This window comes from Epinephelus lanceolatus, chromosome 19, assembly GCF_041903045.1.
Source record: "Epinephelus lanceolatus isolate andai-2023 chromosome 19, ASM4190304v1, whole genome shotgun sequence".
Classification (NCBI taxonomy): Eukaryota; Metazoa; Chordata; class Actinopteri; order Perciformes; family Serranidae; genus Epinephelus; species Epinephelus lanceolatus.
Genome location: NC_135752.1, coordinates 16738194 through 16758381, shown reverse-complemented (window position 1 = coordinate 16758381; position 20188 = coordinate 16738194). Strand labels below are relative to the sequence as shown.

At 40.5% G+C, this 20188-nt stretch overlaps 1 protein-coding gene across 1 annotated transcript in view; it reads right to left on the bottom strand.

The window, feature by feature from the left end:
* The window catches only part of eng (endoglin), a 53041-nt gene that overhangs the window by 17899 nt on the left and 14954 nt on the right, over window positions 1-20188 (bottom strand). The window contains exons 3-4 of the mRNA XM_033646906.2: window positions 14507-14649; window positions 3844-3957 (exon numbers count right to left, since the gene is read on the bottom strand). Of these exons, the coding sequence (XP_033502797.2) occupies window positions 3844-3957; window positions 14507-14649 (257 nt within the window). The remainder of the gene's footprint in view (window positions 1-3843; window positions 3958-14506; window positions 14650-20188) is intronic.

The window sequence follows — 20188 nt, the reverse complement described above, 5'->3', positions numbered from 1 at the left end:
TCTCCTAGCCTGCCTGGCATGTGTGACTATTTGTGTGTGTGTCCTTGCGTCATAAAGCGAGACAGAAACAAATGGTGAAAGCCAAGTAAGCCTGAGGGAGTCATTGGTCTTTCTACATTAATATTTGATTGACGTGAGATCAAATATAGCGTGAAGGGAAACTACAGAAATAAAAGAGGGAGAACTAGTCACGACAGAGCCCGGCAGAGGACGGGGAGAAAAAGGGAAATAACAATGGCAAACATTTTAATGATTACAGTGGAATTTAACTAAGATTAGTCTCTGTGAAATCAGTTTGATATCCTGCAGGCTCACAGTAAAGTTCAAGGAACTCAAAGATGTTTTGAGAGAGAAGCACATTTCTGTCTACAAGATATTAGAGAAAGTGCTGATGAAACTTAATTCCCATCAGATGAGATGGACGGATAAGTTTTAGATGCAAAGCTCCGACTTTCCACATGATCAAAAACCTTATATTCATCCAAAAAAGTGATGCATTTCATAGCTTTAAATAAGTATATTAAACTGCATAATGAGTGAAACACAGTGGAAAAACCTGCTTTTGCAAATAACAAAGTGTTAAAGAATATGCTGAAAAAAGTACAAGGACACAACAGACAAAAATCTTGCTGTCTCCGTGTTTTTTTTAACGACCCTGTGTACCGAGGCTAGCTTTTGAAGGCCAACAAGAGCTGTGATTGTGACACTGAGCCAAGCTGTCAAGCTGGTGACGTACTTTCTTAGACGCAGAACAGATGCTGTTTCTCTTACACTGCAATCTGCAGTAAAACACTATTATCCCCCAGTGATACAGCTCATCCCACGAAAACATCCTGTAATCACAGGCAATGTTGTCCAGGCTCTCGACAGGACATGATACAGGATGTGGGATCACACTGCTGTCAGCATATCAGTAACTGGTGACATTCCTGTAAATATTCCATCGCTGTGACAGGTCAGCTCAGATTTTTACTTTATTTGTGTATATTATTTTTAATGTGTTAGCTTGTTATCTATATCCGCTAATAATGTACAAAACTGCTGACCATTTTCAAGCATGTCATAATTGTGCCTGTCATTTTTGGTACTGTGTTGTTGTTTTTTTGCACGCCTACCAGTAGTTTTATTCCATGTCAGCAAGAGAGTTAGTTGACAAATAGGTTATGAACACAGTAAACATTAATTCATGTTTACTTTTTTTTGTCAGGATGAAATTGTTTTTGTGTGTTGAAGCGGGTAAAAAAGATGGTTCTGACAAGTGATGCATTCATGTGCAGTAAGAAAAGCTCTGACATGTGAGAGTCAGCTGCCAAAGAGATTTGCACTTATGAGCACTCATAAGTGCAAAAAAAAATGGAAGACAAACAACCAGCTACAACGTCGTGACAGACACAATGTGGTTTCTTTGGTTTTTAAAGGTTACTGTTTGGCAGCCGACTGTCAAATCTCAAGTCTTCCCAAGACGACTTTCAATCAGTCCAAGCTTACACAATTACAGTTTGTCAGTTTGTGGTGAGAAGTAAAGCTTGTAAAATGTTTATTGTGATTCTTCCTCTCGAGGAAGCTTCCACTCTAAATTAAACTTTCATGGTGAACTAATGTGAACTGACACCAGTCACTGCCTCTTAGGTATAGTTGCTCAAAGTGCAGCCTACAGGCCAATGGTGGCCTTCAGAAACATTTTGTGCGGCCCCTGACATGACATGAAATGCATCCATTATCCGCAAACCATTTCAATACTTTTGTTTTCAATAGCTGACATTGAATACACACTGCTCAGCTGCTGCATTGAACTGTGCCCCGCTAAAAAGCATCTGTCAGGTTAGGAATGGCAACTCATAGAAAGCTACTGGTTGCATGGCGACAAGTGGCACCTCGTGAGTGTTGCGGGAATTACATTCCGTTATCAATGCTAGCGCGGTTAGCTAAAGTTAGCTATGTGGATGAACAGCTCACAATTGCATTTTTCCTCTGCAGCCCTCAATCATATGCATAGTGCCTAAATTGAGACTCAGTCATCAAAACCTTGAGAAACCCTACTCCAAGGTAAGAAAAACATAATAATCAGTGTACATAAGAACAACTTTGACAAAAGGAAACTGACATCAACATGTGTAACATGGAGTTGATGTAACAAAACAGCACAGGAGGCTTGAACAGCTTACTTCACGGACTGATAACATTGGAAAATGTTTAGCAATAATATAACCTATTGAACCTATGGACCATTTGTAGTGGGGTTCTTTAACAACTGGAGATGCTTCAAGGCAATCGTTTTTAAACTTTCTGTGCCCAAGGGACACCAAAGGGCCAGCCAAAATCTCAAGGCACACCTGTGTTTATATCTGTGCACGATAGCTTCTATAACGTGTTTCATCACTCTTATCACGACATAAGACAATAAAAATACCAAAAAATAAAGACAGGTAGCTTTCGTGATACGGTCTACTGACAGTGTTTTTTTCTATTTTGTTTCGGTGGTAGGGCGTCCTCCCTGGTGCTTTGTTGTAATTTGCTCCGCACAATAGAGTGATTCATTGTCCCTCTCACACCTTCCTCCTTTTAAATGTTATCATCCCTCACACTGGCTGGCAATCAGGGCTTTTTAAGCGTAAATTTAATTACAGTACATTACATTTTTTAGCTAGAGTTTGCCTCTTTCTTAGGAAATAGGTGGGTCAACTAAAAATACATTCATGACATTTTGTATAGGCCCAGTTAAATATTGCAATAATAATGTGTAGTTATTACAAAATCCTAAGCACACCTGGACTGGCATTAAGACACACACAAAGTTATAATGTACACAATATGGTTCCTTATTCATAGAAACTGTAGTTCGTGTCTCGACCACAGCTGAAACTATTTCGATTTTCATCGAGAAATACGGTCTTTCATGAGTAACATATTTAGAATTTACAGCAGAAATAATGTTCCAGTTTGAGGCAATCTCATTTATTTGGACACCTCAGTTCTTTTAAACATAATTTCTGGTTTAAGACTGGCTATTTAGAGACTTCTCTATCACAGCCAAACTGAAGATATCAGTAGTCTGTTCCAATGACAATATTTTTGTGTTTGATTCACCTCCTTATTTTCATCATCAATGCCAGTTTAAATACCAAAATAGCAATAACCAAACAAAATATCTCAACTGTGACAACCGCAGCAACACTTGGTCCTCATAACAGTATTATTCCTCAATTTAATTAGACACTCAGGCAGCTAAATAAAAGTTGTGTGCTGGGCTCCCTAGATTTAATTCACAGATATAATCTGAGGACACTGTGTAAAAGTCAGAATGCCGAATTTTACTGGTACATTAATTTTACGGCCGATGCCATCAGCCCCCCTCATTGCTGGCCACTCTAAAAGTTCTCTCACCGATTTATAGTGCGGATAATAAAAACACAAAAACACAAACTGCCTCATGCAGAGTGGCCACTGGGGAATATCTATGGAAAGCTAACATGGTTCATTGTCTCACTCAAGCTGCTCTTTCCAGAGCTGCACAGCTGTGGCAGTTTGACTGTATGTAAAACAGCTGGCACTAGACAGAAGCTAAGTACAGCTGGAGAAATTTGAAAATTATACAATACTGAAAAAATAACCACTTACACTTAATTTTTCATGATTAGTTAGTTCTTGTGTACAATCTCTTACACCAATAGCAAGCTGAGTAATGGAATCACATCCAGCGGTGTAAGACATGGATGAAATTTAGTAGTATGTCACATGATCAGCATTTTGTTTTCCCTTTACAAGAGCTCAACACATATCAACCCAGACAAGCGTGAGCACAACTTTAAAGCTGAGGTTGAAAAACAAAGAGACGTTACTTACATAAATGTTAACATTGGGGTTGACGTTGTATAGACCGTAGGCCGTGTCTGACGATGTGAGGATGAGGTTCATCGGCTTGGCATCGGCCATCTCGAGAGAGAACATATTGGCATCCTGAAAGGAAACAAAGGCAAAAAGAAAAGTTACTCATAATGTTATCTCACACCAGGACAAAAGATGGAAACTCAGTTACTAATATCACTAAATATTACTAAATATTTAAAGCTGGGGTAGGCAGTTTTTTGTGTCAATGGTGCAAAAATCCCATAGTAACTTTTAAGCATACTGTAATTCAAATGATCTGGAAAAACACCAGAGTTCTGCACCTCCTCTTGGCTCTGTTTCTAGTCTTTAGAGAATGTAGCCTTGATAGAAGACTACTGCCAATCACAGGTAATTTCAAAGAGAGGGTGTTCCTATTGGCTGTTATACAAACTCAGATGTTAGTGCATGTTCCTTCAGATGGTAAAAGCCTAATTCAGTGGCTGAAAATCCTGCGGGAAAAAGTTGCTATTCGTGTATTGGTAACAACTGCCTACTGCTAAGCAATCCAAAAAGGGAAGATGGACTTATCAAAAAGAGTCTGACAATAAATGCAATAAAACATGTGTCAATATATCAGTGAAGTGTTTCAAAGATGGAGAAAAAATTATTTCTTATAGTTTCACCTTCTGCTCACGGGTGCGGCTTATTCATGCTCATGCTTATGTTATGTTAGCTAGCTAGAGCCTCAAACCCCAGTGTGTCCTCTGCTTCACTTCCCACCGCTAAAGACCACCTCGCCAGGAGGAGAACAGGCAGCAGTTCTGTTGACGGTCCCTCAATCTCCGGCAACTGCAACCTGAATTCAGCAAGCCCAAACCCCGGAGGACCAGACGTCCCACTGACTCCCCATCGGCTCAGCAAACTTTCTGTTGCTGCCATTACACAGGTTAGACCGAGCTCACTGTGATCCCTGGTGCTAGGGTTTGAGCCAGTTGAATTTGAGCTGCTATGGCCACTGAACTAGGGTCCATCGACAAAACTGCTGCCTGGTGACTAATTTGTGGTCTGATGAACAGAGAGATAAAGGGGGGTGAGGGGGGCGAGGAGGGGCTGAGTGACACCTTTTCCTAATTTCTGCCTAGCACAGCTTTAAACATGAGAATGAGCCATCAGCTCCTAGTTCTGTGTGAAAGTGTTCTGCGTTGCAAGCAGAGAAAGTTTGGCAGTGGTGTACATCTCCAGGTGGAACACTGGGACTGATTAGGAAGAAAGAAATCAAGTGGCATAAATATTCACTCACACTGTGAAGCCATTCATATGGGAACTACTGTGCTGCCTATAATGAGTTTTTTGGTATGTGATCCATGCTGAGTGTGTACTGTGTTATACAAACAACAAAGTAAAATCAATAAAAAGATGTAAAATAAAAACTTTATGAAATGTGTCAGTACTTCAAACAATGCCTCTTGCTCTTATTGCATAATCATTAACTGTGCTATCAAACGGCACGGTGCGGGGATAGATTTATCTGTGCAGTCTTGGAAACCGAGAACGCATGACAGTCCCCATTAAAATGTAATATTTTCCTGAGATTGACACTTTACTGCTAAGATCAAATAATAGAAATGTCACACCTGTGATTTAACCATTTTATTAACTGTGACCTGAAGTTTGGAGATTTTGTAAAACACAAAGCAGAGCACAAAAAGTAATTATTCTGACCTTTTCGCACAGAATAAAAACATGTCGATATGCAGACTTCAAGCCAGCATTTGTTTTCTGTACAAAAGAGGATACAGTTTTCTCCAATTTGCAAACCTCCCTATGTGGCATGGAGTGTCATTAAATGAACAGACCTCGAGTTGACGGAGTAGAGAGACATTTTGCTTGCGGCACCAAGTTTAAAATAACTCCGACTGCAGTTTGATTCTACACAACTTTGATTCCATTTCGACCCTGTTGCAAAAATCAGTGCGGATGTGACAATCATCCCTGTTTATTATGCAACTATGTATTGCCAACACATGCGTCTCTCTAGAAAAAGCAGTGCCAGTCACTCGAGCAGGACTCGAAGATAGACAGGAAGCTGTCTTTGCTGTCTGCCTCCGTGTTGACACGGACATTAATGAGGTAATGCAGCCTGGTTCTATTCTTACATCTCCATGCAGCGCAAGTCAACAAGGGAAAAAAGCAAATCAAAACCATCAAAATCAATTATTTACTCAATGGGCATAGGGATGCATTTTTTTATTTATGCTGTACGTCTTTGTAGCATTAAAACTGGGGGAAATGGTGTGATAACACTCTGGAGTAATGATAAATATGACTAAGAGCAGTACATCCGTGCCATAACATTAATAATAATACCCACCATGTCACTCAGAATTATTTTCAGTACACTTGTCCTATTAGCAATTTATATATTTCTTATACCTTGCACCCAGCGCCCTCCGACACGTGGCTGATCTTGGTAGTAGTTATGTACTGTAGATAAAACCTCATTAGCATAATTTAACACATAATGTAATATCTCACTAACAATATTTTCTGCTGAGGGTAACACAATGGTGATGTGATTCGCTAATCACCACCACAGTCATTCAATGAATCAGCCTTAATTACCATGCTCCACATGTGCGTAGGGTAAAGCTGGTACTGCTGAGTTTTATGGATGTAAGTGCTGGTGAGTAAACCTTTTCACTGAGGAATAATAAGTCTGAGTTTAGAGGGGTTTTTTTCTCCAAGACTGACTTAATTCCAATAAATCCTGGTCCTAATTACTTTTACTTCTGTAATGGCCCTGAGATAATTGCGTTTAGAAAAGTGAAAGAGTCATGGATTTGAAATCGGCTCAATTTTATGACTCAATGCATTAGAAATGAACAACAGCTTGAAAAGAACCTTGGAAATATCTGTTCAGTGTGAGGCATTTGTGGGAATTTAGCATTCATAAATACAAATTTCTGCTTTCATCCATCTGCGATGCCTTTTGACACCAAATACTTTATTCTGTTTATTTGAAGGTAGATTGTTTTCAGAGCTGGGCCTGCTGGGGAGACAATGAGCATGCTGGGGAAACAGTGTGAAGCCCTAATATTAAATTCATTTACTTGCTACCTGATATTGCCAGAGCTTGATCCAAGAGAATTGTGATGAGCTCAGGCCTGAGCTATGGAAATTTTCAGACCCGTGCAGAGCAAATTAGGTCTGAGGAGACCATCAACAAATTGCCTTTGAGCAAAACACAGATGCGTTTGAAAGAGAGGCTCGCACGCTGAGCGCAATGCATAGAAGGATCTGTCAGCCCACGCAAACACACACCATATCACTGATGTCTTGTACAGAGTGGCTTTTACATAATGGCTGCTGCACCTCATGAATGTGTTCAGTCTCTTCTTTTTATCTAATTGGCCAAAGGGGGCACTGAAATCTCAGGTGAAATCAAAATGACAGTTGACACTGAACTAATCACGACTCCGGATCATCTGTTAAAGGAGCAGTGTGTTGGATTTAGTGGCATCTAGTGGTGGGGATTGTAGATTGCAACCAGCTGAAACTTTTCCTGTGTGCCAATCGTGAACTAATACTTATTAATTGTTCAGGAAGATTTTACTGGGAGCCGAATTACCTGCAGAGGTCTCTTCCTCCCCAATACAAACGAACCAGGGGTCTCATTTATAAACACTGCCTACGCACAAAATGGGGCCTGAAAATAGTGTGCACCACTTCACCTGGAAAAGTTGTGATCTATAAAATTTTGACCCATGCTAGAGACAGAAAATTAGCAATGCAGATGGTGAGGTGGAAGAAATTGTAGAAATTGTCAAATATTTTTTGGTGTATGCCATTTTTGGCTTTTGTCTGTACGTACATTTTTAGTATGGATCCTGTGCACTGTCCAGAAAAAAAAAAGCACTGAATAAAGTAGTTTCACATTACAAATCTGTGTTTCCCCAATGCATTTAAGCACACACCGCTAGCCCAGCACCTGCTAATGTGTTCTCACCCTTTATCTCTGATAACTTGTGTGCTCACTTTTTCTGTCTGATACTTTAAGATCAAGATGTTCAGGAGGTTTTTACCAGAAGCCAAATTATCCTCAGAGGTCTTCCCCTCCTTAAAACAAACTGACCTGGTGATTTAAACCAGTAAAAACACTGCATAATTCACTTTGAAAATCTGTGTTTTCCCAACTCTTTCAGCTCGTAGAGAAGGCACAACTAACTATGGGGGCTGGTGCAAAAAAGCAAAGGCCCTATCTGGAGCCAGCATTTGGTATGTCCATTTTAGGCTACTGTAGAAACATGGCAGTGCAACACAGCGATCTCCATGGACAAGGACCAGCTCCCTATGCAGACATAAACAGCTCATTCTAAGGTAGCTAAAACACAACTATTCCTATTTTGGGGTGATGAAACACCAAAGAAAACATACTTCTCTTATTATATTCCATTTCTGCTAATATATCCCTCTATCACACATTGGACCTTTAAGACACATTGCCTTGCTTTCTGTTGTTGTTGTTTTTTGAAGACATTTTGATGAGACACTTTCAGATTTTGGTGCATTTCTTAATGATAAAAAGAATATAGCTTGATTGTCCTGAAGACAGAAGGAACATAAGAGGGAGTTACTGTAGATATAGTCTGAGACTTTAAATTGCAGTAACACAATGTCTTCCCAGAAGAGCCACTTATTTTTTACCTGAATCGCGTGGCACGTACAGTAAATGAATGAATGGCATTTCCTGTGGAGTTCATTGTGCTTCATACAGAGATAACTCAGCGGTGTTTTCCATAAATACTCTTTTCTAATGAGCTTCATTGTCTCTCTGTCTAGCTTCCCCTCCTTCATCCTTTTGTGACTTTCATTCTTTCATTTTGAACTCTGAATCAGGACTGTTGCTGACCCTGATCACTCACCTTTCTACTTTTCTTCCTGCGCTTTCAAGATACAATTGTTTTCCTTTTCGGACTTTTCTTTTTTTTCTCGAGAGCATTTTTTGAAGGGCCTTTGCTGATGCAGTTTCCAGTTATTCTTTTGGCTCTCTCCGTTAACTTGAATTGGCTCCGTTGGTGTAGTCTCGGCTTCGTGCCAAAGGCCCCGACTACCCAAGCCAGCGTGTGACATCAATGGGCCCTATGCAAGCAGCTCCTCCCCATGAATTCTCCTGGCCTATGCAGCCCCTTGATGCTCCCTCTATAATTCTTTGTGCGGTCAAACTGTGAGAGTCAACCGTCTCTGGCAGGTTGTAAATCAGTATGAAACACAAAAGAGATGGGGAAGAAGGTGATAAGAAAACTGAAAGGACAAAGAAAGGAGGAGGCAAGAGCAAACCTCCCTTCTGACTGGACAGTTTGGCAAGAGATGAAGACGTTCCCCTTCCTCAGTGTTTACAAGAAAAATCTGCTCTAAACAGACAGTCGAGAGCAGATAAGGGCTCTGTGTTAGTAGATCTTATGTCCACTTTCTTCTTTCACTTGATAAAACGTCTACTTATAGTCCCACAAGAAAACAGGATATGCAAACTCTGTACAACGTCCATTGCATCACAACAGATCCCCAACCAAATTCCTTTTGTCAACTCCCACAAACCCTGCACAATTTATAATATTTTGTAAGACATCTTACAACATCATTTGGACAAACTCTAACTTTGTTTTCTAAGAAATGTTCTTTTTCTCACACACAGCATAATGTGTCTGGTTTTACTCTTCAGGCCTAATAAGATGCCCGAGAGAGGCAGTTCCCTCCTAATATGCTTTAAATCTGTTTTGTCATCAAACAGCTTTTTTTCTTTTGATTTCCAGTCCATTAAATATTGCTGTAACATTGCAGTCCATTAAATGAGACTAAAGACTTGGCAAAAAAGTTCAGCAACATTTCTGCCAATAAACCAGCCTTGTTTTGGCAAAGACACCTGCTTGCACAACGTTTGCACAGTTACTTAGAACAAAACTAAGTAAGGAAACACATATCTTACACCTGGGCATCTGTGAGGTTAATCAGCTTCACTGGTAAGAGACTTACTGGATGTTGTCTTTGTGGAACATAAAGACTAAACTTCAGTATCCTCAAACGTCAAATCCAAAAGAATGAATTCCAAAGGGAAAGCGCTCATGCTGTATAAATCAGCTTATCTCACTGTTCTCAGGTTTCCCTGAAGAGAAAATTAAAGCATGATTCTCTATAACTTTCCCTGAGGCAACTGAAGGGAAAAGACCTTGAGTGCTATTATTAATTTTTATAGAGGTGATGGATTTAGGCATTTAAGCATTATATTCAACACATCTCATACAATAGTCCGTATGATATCTTATAAAATAGGAATTACAAAAAGAAACGTGGTTGGTCGTTGCCATGTTATGTGCCTAACATACGCGATGAGGCCCAGATTTGATTGTTTTGTCACGTCATGTTGTGACGTTACATTAAATATGTTAAGTACGTGATGAGGTGATTACTTCAATGTATCCTCATATAAAGGTTCAAATGATATCCTTCGAATTATGGGGGGTTTATACCTGTGTCGCAGACCCTATATCGTAGCCTACACACGTGGCCTGCGCCATTGTGAGCATTTATACTTGTGCAGTGGTGCGTCTGTGTCATCTGCAGGTACACCTCCAAAACACTAGTCAGCAGTGGAGGTTTCTGTGAAGTGCTGTAAACACACATTAAACATGGCTAAATAGCAACAATATCAAACACGATACACAAATCAGCTTCGCTATAACTTAATTCACAGACAAAGCATTTGTCTTTTGCTGAACATATTTTCCCCACGAATACAACATGCTAATGTTTTTAGCACAAGCCTATGGCATTTTGCATTGTATAAATTAGCCTAGCAACAAGGTGAGATTTCCTCTGCTCATATGAAGCCAGGAAAAATCACACACAAGACATAAAATGCTATTTTTTGTGGAGGGTTTACTGTCTTCAGAATTTATTGTTTCTTATCTGTCAAATTAAAGTAAACAAAGTTTCCACTGAAGGAAATTATTTCAGCTTACAAAAATAGACAGGAAGTCTGCGTCTCTGTGACGTGTAGTTACATTTCTGGGGAGGTGCAGATCAGGCTACGGCCTAGGGTACGGCGTAGACTCTACGTCGATGCAGAGCTTACGGCATAGGTACGGCATAGATTCAATGCAGAAGTATAAATCCTGCCTTAGCGCCACACGAATGATGTCAGAGACCAAGGTAAAGTTGCATATTTAACGTGAAGTTACATAACTTCAGTTTAGGCAAGTGTAGTTACATAGGTTAGGTTTAGGAAAAGAAACATGACGATGCTGTACCTTAAAATAACTCAAAGTTCATTTGGTGTCATATGGTTCAGAACATCAGTCCTCAGGGGGAAAGTCCTATGTTTTGTAACCTGTCCACCATCTAAACCTGCCTCCTTGTAGGGACTGCTTCCTTCTTTACTCCAGTCAACACATTGGTTACACAATCACAGCTTCCCAAATTTGAAGGTTATACACAAATGAATGGCTCATGATTATGTAGGATACATATATGAATTTCGGTGCATTACTTTTCATAGATATACGTGCGGATGGTGCATGAGAACAGCCTGCTTGGATACTTAACTTAAAATAACCCAACACTGACTTTTGGTTTCATACAGGACACGAACCTCAGGTCAAAGACTTGTGTTTGACCTGTCCACCACTCTGACCTTCCTCCCTACGCAGACTTTCACGCTCTTTATACAACAACTTCCTCCTTTGCTCTTGTCATATGATGGAAGACAGCCTGCAGCACATAGGTCATGTGATCACAGCTTCCTGGCTCATGACTATGTGGGTTATTTGTGAGATATAGTGCGTTACTTTTTGTAGGCATAAGTAATAACAGTGAATGAGGACAGTCTGTTGTATTGCACCATCCTGCGTTGATGCCCCAGCTAGACTGCACATAGCACATCTGCTTCCCTCCTCATAATCACTACCAAATGAGAAAGAATGGCCAACGGAGTGAAAAATAAGAAGAGACAATAAATAAACAGCAGTTGCTTAACACAAGTTATGTGAAAGTACTACATAAAGAAGTCTAAGTGAGAGCAAACAGAAGAAGCAAACAAACAGAGCACGCTGATAAAGAAATGACTAATGTGAGCTGACCGACAATGTTGGACAGTGAAAAATGGAGTCTGGCACAGCAATAACAACATATAGATTAAAAGTTTTCTGGAGGTTCTTTCCGGTGTCGACTAAGCTAAAAGTTTTGCGATCAAAATGACACAATACACTATCTGCAATTATTTTGGTTTGTGTTTGTTAAACTGGAAAGGGAATTCTTGAGCATACAGCCAAACTTACAGAGCTGGTTGTCATAGAAGCCTGTTTTGTGTTAAAAAAAAAAAAACACAAATGTGGCATGTTGGGAACTCTCTCTCATGTCTGACATCTGTTAAGGGTTAGCTAGTTATCTGGCTGATAAAAGCTGGACATGGAGTGTGTTTACATTTTTCACAGTGTGGGAAGAAAAACTTGGGGGCTTATCTGATTCAGGATTTGGGTTAGAGTTTATGAAACAACAATGTTAATGTACAACAATATTTACCAAAATAAAGCTTAAAGAGCACCGCTTTAGCATAGCACCTCTATAAATAGACAGTTATTAATAGTTGATCAAAATCAATGCAGCAGAGCCAGAGATATCATCTTTTTTTGTTCCACATATTGTTCTTCCTCAAAAACCTGGGCCTACAATACCAACAATGCAACTCAAATGCCGACAGTTCAGGTGGAGATTCAGGTGTGCTATGCTAGTAGCAGCTTGTAGCCTTCAGCAGCTAGCCTCAAGCAGCGATAAGACACGTGGTAAGCTGATTTATTTCCAACTCCAAACCCCCAGATTTTTATCTTGTCAAAGCTACTGTCCAGCTACAGTCAAGCCGACGCTGACTCAAATGACATCACTTGAGGCAATTTATCAGATGTTGCACAGCTCCATCTGAAGCTATAAAGGCTTTGTACATTTTTCTGGTGCTGTGTCATTGTTGTGATGGGCCAAAATTCCGAAGCCTCAATCCAAAAAGACCAAAAGCCCATTTCTTCGGCAGCCCATGACCACCCATTGCTCCACAGTCTGAAAATACAGACTCCCTGCAGTTAGTTTTGGTTTCCCAGCGGGGTTTGAACCACCGATCCACCTGTGTTTTTAATCAACCCTTCACTGTGTTTCTCAGTGCCGTTTGAGGGACTGGATCTGGCGTTTTTCATTGACCCATCCCTGCTTTTCAAGCAACCTTGATGCCACCAAACATGGGTGTTTTAAGCCAGAACATGATCTTTTCCAAACCATAACCAACTGGTTTTTCTGCCTAAACCTAACCAAACATTCACCATGGCATTGCTGACGGATAAGGTATCCATGGTTTGCAGAAACATACAATGCGAACATTTTTCTGGTGATTGGGTTGCCCAACTGCTGAGAGTGTGTATTTTCGGAGAAACAGCACTTCGGACCAGTGGGCATTTGTTTTTGGGATAATAGCCTTTTAGTAAAATGGGCTTTCCATCCAAAGGGCCATTTTTTGCTTCAGAATTTTGAGCCATCAGAACAATGGCCCGAGTTCCCCTTTAAATGTGCATCACCAAAATCATATCAACTATATTGGTTATTCCATCTTTCCATCTTGCCTCTTCTGACTCTAGTTTATCTGATTAATCTCTGTTTTGTGCCCACTAACCTCCCATTAGGTCATTCTAAACCTCCAATTTTTCTCCTGCCTGCCAACCATCAGTTTCCTGCCTCAGCTCATCACATGACCCATTCACCTGCCCACACAGCTGCTCCTTGTTTGCAATTAGCCTCAGAAAATACAGAGGGGAGCTATCAGTCAATCTCTGCCAGGTCATCCATGTTGTCTTGGCATCCCAGCTAATGTATGCCTTTTCCACAGCAGACATTTGAACGTGTCATAGCACGATAAGCACAGGTTCAACTAACAACACTGAGCTCTGTTCAGTTGTCCCGGTAAGCTGTGACAGTGAGCCAGGAAGCACAATGCCAAGATCCTAAAACCAAAGTAGCTAAATGGAGTTCAGCCATTACTTACTGTAGTATTTATGCCTACATGTATACATTCACCACTGTGAAGAGAAACTGTTTCCTTTTGTTTGTTACAATGAGTCTTATTTTATCATTTGCAAAATGCATACAAGATGAGCATGGATTTGCACTCATCTTCATTTTAGGTGTGACTCAGCTTGGCATATTGTAGGCTACTGTCCGCTGAAAAGAGTGATTAATTAGTGGATGATAACATGCCCATGACAAGCCATGGTATTGGTTTTCAATGACAAGTAGTGCCAGGTATCAGCTTGACAGATAGCTATAAAGCTGACTGTGCTGCGTTTTAACTTGCTACGTTCTCACAGTTCAGCTTTGCAATTGTCATCTGGTGTACTGAGTGGGTTGCCTGCTGATTTTTTAATGCCACCGCAGAAGTTAGGAGAATTTTTTTCATTATATATTCATATATATATATATATATATATATATATATATATATATATATATATATATATATATATTGCCGTTAAACTAGCATAGCGTCTTACATTTTACTGGCTTACTAGCTGATTTCTTCACTTCTTGACATTTACGTAATTAGCACTAGCTCCTCAGCATCTCATTTGTGTAACCTTGACATGCTTACCGTGGCAGCAAAGTTCAGGTTAAGGATGTGGACCTCTGCCTTGTCCTCTGTGATGAAGCTGGTCCAACAGCCAATTAGCATCTTGCTCACGTACACCCATGGGTTGTCATTAACCTCCGTTGGATCACACATTTGACTTGAGGCTGAAAGAAATCAAGTACAAATGGTTAAGCAGCGTCAGCAGCGTATAATCAGAGCCACTAAATAATCCATTGCCTCCAAAATTAATACCCGAATTCTTGCATTATCTCGTCTGGAAATGTCAAGTAGTGCAAGATTACGGCTCTATCCACAACAATCCTGTCACATTTGGACATGAACAGCACATGAATGAAGACAGTTATTTAAAGGATGGATGAACCCAGCAATGTTACAGATTCCTTGTCTGAAAGGGGCTAAATTTGTTATTAGTCATTCTGAAAGCTTTTCCCTGGTCTCAGAGTATGGATGTTAAATGCGAGGGTAGGACTACATTGTTTAAAAACGAATCTGCCGGTTCACGTTTATCAGGCGTGTCAGGTTACCAGGCTGCAGTCATTCATCAAGCCCGCTCACTCTGCTCTCTGCTATGAGCCTGCTGTTTAACCTGGGGATCCGTGTCTCTGGAGGCTAAATTAATCGAGCCGAGGCTGTGCGGTCATAGATGAGGTTGGGTATAAATGCCTGGTGTTTGACCTGGGCTATGTGTGTGTGTGTGTGTGTGTGTGTTCTATTGTGTTACATTTAAAGTATGTGCACATTCTAACCTGTCTGAATTTAGCAGGCACAAAATATTCTCCAGCAAACTTCCTCTTTCCTCAAGAACAGAGGAGAATATAGTGTAGAAGGTCAGATGCCTTTTCCAACTCAATCAGGGATCTCTTTCCTGGCTCATCTCCGCCTTTTGCTGATTAGAGATGAAAGGGTCTGACTGGAGCATTGTGGGAGTTCTGCGTCACTGCAGTCTTGCAGACCATGGCAGACATAGTGTCTCACCTGGATTTACTCCTCAGCACACCTACCTTCACAAGGGAGTGGGCTCTCATAGGATGACAGTGTTTACCACAGAATTATAATCTATAGTCCTTTTGCCACTGGACAAAAAAACTCACTAACACCTGCTAATGTCAGGCTTTTGTATTTAATGGGAGAGGTTACAATCAGCATGCACTCCAGAGACATATGACTCTGCAGTGATCACGGGTATTTATTGGCTGCAGCTCCAGTCGGATCCAATGCACACAGTGCAATGACAGGTCATCCCAAAATACTGTCCGTCTACGTCCAAGCAGTGCATGACCATCATTCCAAATGTAGTTTGGAAACTTTGGGGGGTTTTGTGTGGTTTTTCTGTGGCCCCCTGTCTGAATTCAGAGGTTTTTGTGAGTGTGTAAACTCTAAAAGAATGGAGCTGATCAGATCTTATTGATGGATTAGACAAGTAGCTGCTGCAGAGGCGAATGAAAGCTAGTTTTCATGGGAATGCAGCCGGTTTAATCTAAAGTAGGTTGAAAAATCAATGGACAAAATTTAAGTGAGAGCACTGTTGTTATGAGAAATAAAGCATTCTATTTCTATATGAATCCATGAACTGTTAAGTTTCACTTTCACCCAGAGTAGATTCTTTGCTCTGTGTGTGTGGTGCTCTGAATAACAAAATAGTAAATGTATTCCAGCTGTGCTCCAAATTAATATTCAAGCTCCAAAAAATAAAAAAATCAATATGTGATGGAAAATGCTGATAGAGGAAAGCCGCCACAAATAATTTAAGGTGTTAGAAACCCTGGGATTCATCAGAGCTACTCTATCCTCAGCCTAAGCATTAGATAAGCATATCTAAAATGAGATGAATATAAGCAATATGTGCGTAAGCATCCACAACTGTGTGCATGCCTCAATCCCCCCCAAACAGCTGGTGCTGAAGCATATAAGCAAGCAAGACTGATATCATAACAGAAACAACTAATTTAGTAAATGCTGCATGACATACCGCTCCACTGACTTTTATGATGTATTTGGTCTGTTTACCCAGCCAGCCCTAATCCCTCAGAGAGGAGATGCCGAGTGAAACAAGTGCAGACAGAGCAATCGAGAGGAAAGGGTTAAAAGGAAATTGCAAAGTTTGGAAGGTCAACAGGATGTGCCTTATTTAGAGGCAGCGCTAATCAAAGACTCTGGTCGAGGCCATGTCATCGCTGGCGGTGGAGGAGAATGGACAAAGATAGAGATAAAATGGGACAGAAAGTGGTGAATGCAATGAAAACCAGCAAAGAAAAAAGAGAGGGAGCTAGAACATAATCAGCCCTCTCTCCTGCTTTTGTTGTCCCCACAATGAAATCAGGTTGGTATTATGGATTCTTAGTCATTTGTTGAATTCATTCATCTGTTCCTAACATCTCTGACCCGCAATATCACTGATGGAGAAAGAGCCACTGATAAGATATTATTTTAATTTGATCATCGTTATGTCATTTTTTTAATCAGATGCTTCGTATTATTGAAAATTTTGGATATAATACATCTCTTGTGTGTGTCCCATTAAAGTCTTATTTTCAGTGTTAGTGATAAATAGTACCAATGCCCTTTAGAAGTATGTTATGGTCAAATCACAGACACATTTGGTACTAATCAGTGGGATTGAGAGGGGGTGTATTGTTCCTGGAAAAACCATTTCACTGATTCTTAGTCTGCTCAGCTTTGGACTGCAGCTTTTCCAGCAAATCAAGATGGAGAGCCATCCATGCTCCCTTGCCATCTCTTTTTTCTTTCCCTCACCCCAGAGGTCAAGGCTGGTTTCCTGTTATTCTGGCCCTCTGTGTTAATGTCTGTTGCTCACTATCCACATCCATAAAGTTATTTCTCTCTTGTTCTGCTGTGACAAAGTCAACGGCCCATGACTGTCGCCCGAGAGGTCTTGGTATAAATCACACTGACTGCGTAAGGCTGTGCACACGTGTGTGAGTGTGTGTGTGCACATGCGTGTGTCACCGGTCTCCTTTTTACGAGTCACCATAGGATATGAAGAACATTCATTTTGCCCTCTTGACCCCGGAAATGCCAGTGGCCTCACTAAGCGGTTTGCTGGTAAATGAGGTATAGAAGAACCATTCCATTCCCTGTCCTCTTCATCCACTTATATCAGTCCCCTCCATTTCCCATTCCATGAGAAGACATGTTTATGGATGTTGATGATTTCCATTTAGATGTTTGGTATGAGGGGGAGATGTGAGCAGAAAACATGAGGGAACATTAGGAGGGACAGACAATGGGCTCAATTCATGAAAAGGGCTTATAATCAGATTTGATCTTGAGTTTGCTTTAATTCTTACTGCAAATTCCATTTAATAGGTATCAATGAATGTGTATACCTCAATAGACTTCGGCTAATTACCAAATTAACAACACTATACGGCCAAATTACCAGACTTAATAGGCACTTTTATTTAACTGGAAACATATTAAAAATATCATAGCAAACTTAAAGATCGAAAGCTTATGAAATTAAGACCAGCGAGTGTGCAGCCAAAATCGATGATGACCAATTTGCTGTTAGTGCAGCAGCTTTTGGAGAAAACACATTTTGGTGGACCGTGCCAATATCTGGGAGCAATGAATAACTTACAATATGATGCACTTTAAACTGGCCTCAGAGTCTTCCTGGAGCCACAACTGACAAAGAGAACAAAAACTCCCATCTGGTATCTTCCCATGTCCATGGTCTATCTGCTCTTTCTTGCCTAACCTCAAGGGCATGCCAGAAAAAAAGATAGGAGACTAGCTCAACAAATCACAGACATCCGCTTGCTGCATGTGTTCAATTGTGCATAGTAGCTATCATTAAAACAGCACTGATACTGTGACCATTTTAGGGCATCTCGGGATCAGCTTACAATTAACTACAATCTGTTTTAATTAGTTTTCGGCATTGTCTACCAAACTGGCATATGACAATGTCCACAGTGACACATCTCAATGGATGATGACATACTTGGTTGGGGGTGGGGTGGTGGGGCAACCATGTAAAATACATTAGCCATCTGAACTGGGCCCGACCTGCAAACTGCCAACTTTATGCATTACAGTAGCACAACTTTCAGGATTAAGGACTGAGACAAAGGCAAAGACAATTAGGACTGATCTCGCAGTGCTCTCCAAGGTGTGTGTGTGTGTATGTTTGAATGAGAGAGATAGAGAGGGGAGTAGAGGAGGAGTAAAGTGGACTATTGCATGCAATGTTTCTGCAGACCTTAGTATTAATAACTTAGTTGGAGCACTGCTTGTCACATTTTGACCTGCGCACCAAAACCTGTGCTTTTGATTTAACATTACCAGTGAAGTAAAAACAAAATGTGAGTCGATATTGATCAGTGATGGTGGTAACTCTTCATGATGGAAGCAACAAACATGGTGGCTAAAAATGGTAAAGTAGGATTTATACTTCTTAGTGGAATCGACACCATAGCTACAGCGAAGGGTCTGCGTCGTAGTAGAACCTACGCTGTACTATATGCCGTAGGCTGATGTGCACCTTCCCGGGAAATGTAACTACATGTCGTGGTGACGCAGGCCTCCTGTCTATTTTTGTAAGCTGAAACCATTTCTCTCAGTGGAAAGGAAGCTTTTATTTACTTTAATTTCACAGATAATAAACAATAAATTGTGAAGACAATAAAGCCTCCATAATATAGCAATTTAAGTCTTGTATGTGATTTATCCTGGCTTCATATGAGAAAAAGAAATATCTGCTTGTTGCTAGGCTAATACAATACAAAGTAAAATGCCATAGGCTTGTGCTAATAACGTTAGCATGTTGTATTTGTTTGGAAAACATGTTTAGTATAAGACAGTTGTTTTGACAGTGAACCTTGTGAGCTGTAATGGAGCCAAATTTTGTACTGTTACCTTTGCTAAATGTTGCTGTTGTTCTTGGCTTCATATGAGTAGTGGAAAAGTCCGCTAGCCGCTAGGCTAATTTATACAAGGTAAACTGCCATAGGCTTGTGCTAAAAGCATTAGCATGTTGTATTTGTGGGGAAAATGTGTCCAGCAAAAGACAAGTGCTTTGACTGTGAATGCTGCGAGGTACAGAAAAGCCAATTTGTGTACTTGTGATTAAAATTGTCACTATTTAGCCATGTTTAATGTGTGTTTTCAATTAACTAAACCCTACAAAAAACCTGCTGCTGACTATACAAGTACAAATGCTCACAATGGCGTAGGCCACATGTGTAGGCTACGGTGTACAGTCTGCATAGAGCTGGTACACAAGTTTAAATCCCACTTAACATTTCGACCATCTGGCAGCCAACTATTTAGCTTACTTTTTGAGCACACAATGAATGCCACTAGCACCACCACAAACCTGCACCCCGGTGTAAGTGTAGAAGGGTAGGGACTTTTAAATCACAATGTCAGGCTCAGTGGTTGATGACTGACAGCCATCGGCAGTGGATCATCAGCCCAACCCTCACTTCAATCAGCCTATAGGCCTATTTTGTTAAGTTTATCTCAGTTCAGGTTAACTTTGTCTTATAGTTGTGGAACAAAGTAGAGCTCAGACTGATGAAGAGTCAACTCTAGAGCTAAGCCCCACAAGCTGAGCTTGAGATATATGTCACATTTTATCATTGTTGTATTAATTATAGTTATTCCCATAGTTGGCTGTAGAGAGTCAACTAAAAGATTTATAGAGCTGGCCTGACC